Source organism: Lynx rufus, unplaced genomic scaffold (genome assembly GCF_022079265.1).
Source record: "Lynx rufus isolate CCGP_SWC_20201006 ecotype Redwood Valley unplaced genomic scaffold, mLynRuf1.p SCAF_8, whole genome shotgun sequence".
NCBI lineage: Eukaryota > Metazoa > Chordata > Mammalia > Carnivora > Felidae > Lynx > Lynx rufus.
Window position 1 is genome coordinate 66,864,108 of NW_025814896.1, and position 7,916 is coordinate 66,872,023.

Here is a 7,916-nt window from a genome sequence, read left to right on the forward strand (position 1 = left end):
CCTGGCCCTCTGAAGGTTCCCTGCTCTGAATGAGGCTGGCAAACACACAGATGAGCAGGTTTGCTGGTTCCTGGGGCCTGATGCCTCAGGGTCCAGGACACCCCACCTGCTCTAGGCTTCTCCCTCCTTGTTGGCTTCCTGAGCTGTGGCAGGTGGCTTTGAGAATGCAGGCAGCCTGAAGGAACCGGAAGGCCCAGAAGTCTTGTGCTGGGTGTGCAGAGACCCTGAGTTCTCTCACACACATACAGTCCCTCTTCACAGTCAGCTTCTGCCCTACCAGCTCCGGTAGACAGGAACATTGCTCTGTTTGGCAGGAAAGTTCAGCAGGAACGTCTTGTTGGCCATTTGACCTCCTCCTGCTGGGGTTTTATTGCGAGTTTTCTCTCCCTCGTCCCTTCCCAATACTACCTGAGGTCTGCATCCCCTGGTGGGAAAGTAGAGTGGACGGGGAGGGAGAAGGGAGTTCCAAAGGCTCACTGTGTGGGGAGGTGGGAGGGCAAGGCCAGCATGGGCCTCACTGGGGTTCAGGCCCGTGTCCACCCACCTCATTCCTGGGCTGACACAGCCCCCAGACCACACGACGCACCCTCAGCCCTGGTTCAGAGACCTGCGAGAGGGTGAAGGCAGGTTCCCCTGGCTCTGGCTCAGGACTTTTGGAAAATCTTGGGCTTCACTGTGGTCTCCTGAAGTCCTCACCAACCCTGACGAGGAAGTGGAAGGGATGCCTTCTGTCAGGCTGTCATAGACTCAGGTCAGAACAATAGTTAAGCACTGTCGGCTTAATTTCGCTCCAGAATTGATGGTCTGAAAGACTCATTGTGTCTGGAGGGTGCAGCAGGGTCCAGCCTTCCCCTTGTCCAGTATGCCAGCACCCACCCCTCCTGCCCAGAGAGGGGAGCTTCTGAAATGGCACCACCCCACTCACTGCCCACCACAGGGTATTCACTTTGAGAACATGAAGTCCAGGCTCCTGACCTAGCCCTGAGGGCCTAGCTGTGCTCCTGGGTAGGCAGAGCCTCCAGCCGGCCCAGAACCTGAAACCAGCCCAGAATGTGGGAGGAGGAAAGGCCCAGCCCCCTGCCTAGGGACAGGGCTGGCAAGGGAGCCCCCCAGGATGTGATAGGCCTTCTCATCAAGCCAGTGTTTATCTCTGAGCCTGGCCCTGGCCTTGTGAAGACAACCCCCACCGAGAGGCCCACCGAGAGGCTGAGCCTAGAGGCCCACCGGTGTTCCTGGACATCTCACCTCTGTGAGGGTGAGGGACAGGAGGAGGAAGGAAGGCCTGGGTTCTGCCACAGGAGCATGGCCACCTCTGCTACTCCCGAAGACCCCCACCTTGCTGGGCTCCAAGTGAATCGGTGGAGCTTGTCAATCAGGTGCTGGGTGGAGTCTAGAAGGATTTGTGCCCCTTCTCCTAAAGGGGAGGGAGGACCAGCCCCGGGGGCCTTGGAGCTGCCCCAGGTCCAGGAGGGATGTGGTGATATGTGGGCTCTGTTCTCAGCCTGGAGAGACACCTCATTCCCAGTCTGGTTGGACAGGTTGAGGCTGACACACCTGGGAGGACCTGGGGCCTGCTGGGAGGTGGGGGGGGTGGGGTGGCTGAGCTGGAGCTGGAATGTGGGCCGACCCCCTCCCCCCACACACACCACAGGGTGTGTCAGCCTCAGGGTGGGTGGAGGGAGCAGCCTCAGAGGTGACCCCACCCCAGGCTCCTCCCTGCAGCCCTAGGGTCCCCTTGAAGAGGGCTCCTGGGACCAGGAGGCTCTAGCACCTCTAGCTACTTCCCTGCTTCCCAGCTGGAAAGGCTGTTACAGAATCCCAGGAATGTGCCTTGAGCTCAGAAAGAAAATTCCCAAAATAACTTCTATAAATACTTGAGGGTAGGGACAGGGAGGGAGCTCTCAGCCTGGCCTGCAGCTGGCCTAGCTGTAGGGGCTGCTTCCCAGGGCAGGCCTTCCCTAGAAGAAGAAAGACACGCACACGCATACGCGCGCACACACACACACAGTCAGGACCTTCCTGCTGCCCCTCCCTTCTGGGGGACAGTGTCAGGCACTGAATTAATGGGGTGAGATGCAGTAGCAATTCTGAAAAAGGAAGTTGGGGGCCCTTCTTTCCCTTCTTCCCCATCCCAGGCCCATGTACCCCGCCCCCCCCCCCCCCCCCGGCCAGAGAACCTAGTCTTCCAACAGGGAGGGTCCCCCTTAGAGAGCCCCTCGGGCTACCTGTCCTTGTGGCCTAAACAGGGCAGTAAGCATGCACACTGCCTATGGTGTACCTGGCTCCAAGCCTGGGACATTTCTTTTGAGCTGCCATCCTGTGAGGAATAGCAAAGCAGGCAGGAGCCAAGGACCCTGTCCCTCCCAGCCTAAGAAGGGGGCAGGGCAGGGATCCCACACCAGAGCCCACAGTAATGGAGCACAGTCTCAAGATGATGGTGTGGCCAGGAGATGCTGACCTTGGGGAAGGCTTCCTCGGGGAGCAGGCTCCTCAGTGGTTGAGATGAGGCCAGATGCTGCCTCGTCTCTGAGGTCCAGGAAGGGAGGGAAGAAAGAATGGATGGAGTTGGGAATTTCTGGGAACTTCCCCCATAGCCCTGCCTTCCCTGAGCGACTGTAACCTGGTCCCTCCCACAGGCGCAGTGCTCAACTGCCATAACATTGCTTGCTAACTGCTACGGGTGGCGGCTATGACATCTCCCAGGTGAGGGTCAGAGGCTGAGTCACCAACAGGTCTGGTTTCTCTTGGCACAGGTGCCCCCTGGCCAGAGTCAGGTAAGAGTCACCAGGGACATTTGGATGGAACTGTATTCCCACCATCTCCCTGGAGACCTATTCTCTGGTCAGCTGGGGTGGGGGTGCCAGGAGGGCGATGGAGGGCCCTTGGCACAGCACCAGGCTGGGGGCAGAGCAGGTGAGACCTCACGTCTCCCCAAGGCAGGCTCTGCCCAGTTGTCAGGCAGCAAACAGCTCTGAGTTGCTACCAAACATGAACAGGCTGGTGTCTCAGGCAGGTGGCAGCAGATCCTGTTACAGGCCCTGGGCCTCGGGGCCCCAGCCTGACCCCAGCCCGGTGTCTCCTTTCAGGCTCTGAGGTCAGCACCCCAGGGTGTGGGGGACGTGATCCAACCCCACCCCAGTCCCCAGTCTTCATCCACAGAGAGCCTTGCCTTCTAGAGGAACCACTTCCTACTACTCCTCACTCAGGCAGGACCTTCTGTGCATCCTGGGGACCCTTCCGTTTGCTGTCTGCCCACCCTGCGCCCTGACTACATGATTTCAAACTCATCACTGCAGAACCTGCACGGTTACCCACTGGGAAACACTGTTCTGTTCCCTGGGTGCAGATGAGGAAACCACAGCTCAGAGAAAATGGGCCACTTGCCCACGGTCACTGCGCTTGTCAGTGGCAAAGCTGGGATTCCAGCCCAGCCGAGGTCTTCGGGCTGAGGAGCCCTGGCTTTTTCCTCTACACGAAACATGCAGAGGAGCCTTCTGCAAACTTCCTAACTGAGAGTCAAACCAGGAGAGAGAGAGAGAGAGAGAGAGAGAAACACACACACACACCCTGTTCAGCCTGCAGGGATGTCTGGCCCCTTTCCAAACACCCACACACTTCTTGAGATCAGGGGTTTTTGAACTCCATTTTAGCAGTGGAGCCCTCTTGTCAAACAAAATCTCACATGGAAGCTCAGTATAGAAATCTTGGTGTGTAAGATCACTGCAGCCCCGCCGTCTCTCTGGGAGGCTCTGCCGGCCCTCCCCATCTGTCCTCTTGCTCCTCCAGGGGCAGCACTCACAGGGCTCAAACCTTCCGTTTTTGGTGCTTAATTTGGGTGTCTGGCAGCCTGTCGTCTCGCCTTCCTTCCCTCCTCCCTGTGGGCTCTGTTCCATCGTGAGCTGCTCAGGGTCCAGCTCCCAGGCCATGCGGGCAGCGCGGCTTGGCCTGGAGCCCTGCTGGCCAGACTGGGCACTGCCCTCTGGTCCCAGGCAGCCCTGAGTCAGCATGGCTCCCATGTGGCTCCGCCCTGCCGCAGCTCCCCTGTCCTCCACCCCATCCATGTGGTTCTCTGCAGACAGCTTCACCCTGGGTTGAAAAGGCACTGTGAATATGGCTCCCCGTTGCTTTCCTGGCCCCTGGCCACAGGACCACCACCAGCTAGTGCCTCTGGAGAGGAAGAGGCTTTTCCTAGGGCTTCCTGAGCACCATCTTTCACTCTTGCCTAATTGGTCGTGTTCCAAGCTCTCAGAGGACTTTATGAAGTCAGGCATGTGCATCTTCCCCAGTGGGTCTCCATAGCAACAGGGCCTAACTCTGGGGAGCGTGGTGAAGAGGAAAATGTTCCAGCTAAAAATGTACACGGCCATCAGTGGGCGAGCACCCAAGAGGGGGCTCCAGGCACATAGAAGGCAGCTTCCCTCCCCCACCCCAGCCTCCGTCTGTCCAGGAAGTCAATGTTAGGCTTTACCTCAAATCTCTGAATGAGAGGAGGGCCCCCTGTGCTGCCACCCCGTGCCTCTGAGGGCTGGAACACAGATCAGTGGGATGGCACAAAGCAGCCTTTCTGGGACTGAGGCTGCAGGGGGTTCTGGCCACCCCCCTACTCACCACCCTATCTCCCGCCTCCGGGCACCCTCCCCAATATGAGTGGAAGAGGACATAGAAGGGACGGGGCGCCAGTTTCACTTCCCAAATGTTTAGGACGATTCCTGTCACTTCAACAACGGGGGTTGTTGAAGACAAACAGCAGCACCAAGCTTCCTAGCCACCCCTGATCCATCTCCCCAGAGCCTCTCCTACCTGGCATCTGCCCTCCTGTGACCCTCACCTGTCAGGCCATCTGGGGACCCCGATGTCCCAGGAAGACCACTGCTGATGCAGGCAGAGGAGCTGCCCCCACCTACCTATAAGCTTAAAGTTGTAGAGTCTGAAACCCATGGCACACATCCCTCAGGGGGAAGGGTCCCACCACGTGCAGCAGCAAGGCCTCAGGGTAACACACCCATTTGAGAGCTCACACATGCCAGACACTGTCCAGGTGCTTTATATAGACTGACTCCTGTAAACTTGACAAACCTAGAGGTGGATATTGTGGTCTTTTCCATTTACAGATGAGGAAACTGAGGACCAGAGAGAGGTAACTTGCCAGGATCCCCAGCTATAATGGGGAGATGCAAAGCCAGGTCTGCTGACTTGAAAGCTCATCCTTGGGGCCAGGAGGGACAGCACTCTCACAGCGGGTGATCTGGGAAGCAGGGCTGGGGCGGGGACGGTAGGATTTGCATGGGTAACAAGAACGGTCACTTGATGGTTCCCAAGCCTGAGACTCAGAGCCCTGCCCTGATGGCCAGGATGCCCCTGCTCCAGGATGCTCTTCACTAACCTCATCCTGTGCTTGCTCCCCAGGGTCTGATGCTGAGTCGGCTGGGCCACAAGAGTCTGGCCCAGAAGGTGCTGCGGGATGCCGTGGAGAGGCAGAGCACCTGCCACGAGGCCTGGCAGGGTCTGGGCGAGGTGCTGCAGGCCCAGGGCCAGAGCGAGGCCGCCGTCGACTGCTTCCTCACTGCCCTCGAGCTGGAGGCCAGCAGCCCAGTGCTACCCTTCTCCATCATCCCCAGAGAGCTGTGACATTGCATAGCAGCAGCAGGGTGGGAGGGGGCTGCCCTAAGGAGTAGGGGGCAGGCAGATGCAGGCAGGCAGCAGGGAGTACAGGGCAGGGGTGATGTGGGACCTCAGAAAAATACATCTCTAGGGAACACTTCTGCAGGCTGCAGCCCTACTTCTCCTCGCCTCCCCCACTCCAGCCCTGCTTTCCTTCCAGGGACAGCTGGGTCCGGGAGCTGCTCTTCTGGAGCTGGGTGGACCAGATTTGCATCAAAAGCAAATTCTTTGCTCCTTGGGATTCAGACCGACATTGTGGCATTTATGAGCAAGGAAGTAGCTGGGAAGCCACATCAGCATGGGGACATCTCTAAATGTGTTTGTGCATCATCTAAATGTGCAGTAAGGGTCTGGGTCTTCTAGGTACTTCCCCCCCACCCCACTGTCTAGAAGCCCCCATACTATACCTACCACCCTCCACATCCCTGACCCTAGATTTTCCAGTGACTGCACAGGTATTAGCCTTGAACTTCAGCTCCCTGTTCTCCAACACCAAAGATGAGCGCCACAAGCTGCCCTCTGACTAGGCCACGAGGGTTTTCCCCTGTTCCTGACTCGGTGCCTCGAGAGATGGTATGCTTGGACCCTAAGTGACTTACAGAGATAGTGACCAGACTTGCTTCCCAAGAGCACAGGTTGGGGAGCCTTACAGCTGAACTTTACCTCCACCTGTGCCTCTGTGCCCAGGGAGCCCCAGGGTCCTGGTCTCAGCCCCAGTCTCACTACAGGGTTTTAGGTAATTCTCAGGTCTTGCCCAGAGCAGTCCAGGCTTGAAGATTCTGCTGGCAAATGGGAAGAAGTTAGGATCTCTGGGTCCCTCTCCCAGGTTTGAGTAATTGGAGGATGCCCAGCTTTGCCCCTCTTTGCCCTGTGAGGCCAGTTGGGCCCCACTGCTCTTCCCCTCTGCTGCCAAGTGCCTTTTGGGCCTCTGGTGCCTGACCAGGGGCACCGAGCACCATCCCTAATTCCACTTCCATTTCTGCCATACTCACCTTTCTGGGAATATTCCCCCAATGGCCCCCCCTAGGCTCTAGATCCTAGGATACAAACATGGCAGCTGGACCCAGTTCTTCCTAATACTTTGCATCAACATGCTCCTTCAAGCCTTAAGTTTCTGGGCTATGGGTACAATGCAGAACCCTCTGAGGACAATGGTATGAAGAAGGGCAGTCTCTAGGACTGACCCCAGCACATCTCACCACCCACAGCCCATTGCCACTTCAGGCTTTTATGGGTGACCCAACCCCCACCCCCATCCTGCCCGTCAATCTGGCCATTTGGCTCCCCCCGCCTGGGGCCCAGTGGGGACTGTGGAGACCAGAGGAGGGGACAGAGCAGATCCTTGTCAGCAGGGGACCTGGGGCTGGGGGATTGCGTATCTTCCCTGTCAATTCCCCTAGCCCTGCTGTATGATGCTCTTGGAATTCTCCCCCAAGAAGTCAGCCCCTCCGGCCTATCAGGGAATTCCTTTTTTCTCTGCACTTTGGGTTTTAGTTTTAAAGCTCCATCTGGTACGTCTCTCTCATCTTAAGATGAGAGTGTGTGGACAGACTGGGCAAGGGCCGCCCTGGTTTGACATTGCCGAGTCTGCTCCTCAGTGGGAGACCTGTCCTCCTCACCTCACTGGCTCAGCACTGCACACCCCCAGGGGCCTCCCAGAGAGGGCCTGCCCCTCCTGGCCTTCCCACTCCGTAAGGAGCACTGCAGAGGACACCGGATCCTTCACCGCTTGGTTGAAGGATCTCTGTCTCGATGTGCGCATGTATAAATATAATATATATGTGTGTGTGTGTGATAGAGATCTATTTTTATCTGAAATTCTATTAGGAAAAAAACTAAACAGAAAAAGCAAATGCTATTGATTTGCCTCAGGGTGCCCAAAGATTGGTAGTCAGTTATTGGTAATAGGAAAGGCACCAAATGCATTTTGGCTTGCAGCGTTCCTCTGGAGAAGCCTCAGAGGGCTGGGCCAAGCTGCTGGCAGTTTGAAATAAAGGTCTTGGATAAAGAGACCCTTGAAAGGGACACAGCGTGTTCATTTCATCCAACAGGTATCCTAGAACAGGCCTTGAGCGCCTAGTGAAGGGGGAGTATGGCATGGAGGAGAGAAGTCTGAGAGGTCACCAGGACAGGCCACACTAGTGGGAGGGGTGCGGGGGAGGGAGGGGCGCAGGAAGAGACTTTGGTTTGAGCAGGTGAGAGCAGAGAGGGCTAGGGAGGTGCTGAAACCTGGAGGTGGGTGGAAGGAGGCAGAG

At 57.3% G+C, this 7,916-nt stretch overlaps 1 protein-coding gene across 3 annotated transcripts in view; it reads left to right on the forward strand.

Moving 5' to 3' along the window:
- Window positions 1–7,673, forward strand: part of TTC7A (tetratricopeptide repeat domain 7A) — a 120,542-nt gene extending 112,869 nt beyond the window's left edge. For all 3 annotated transcript variants that reach the window (XM_047068489.1, XM_047068491.1, XM_047068492.1), the window contains one exon: window positions 5,407–7,673. In XM_047068489.1, coding sequence (XP_046924445.1) covers window positions 5,407–5,628 — 222 coding nt within the window. In that variant the 3' untranslated portion in view covers window positions 5,629–7,673. The remainder of the gene's footprint in view (window positions 1–5,406) is intronic.
- Window positions 7,674–7,916: the final 243 nt, after the last annotated feature.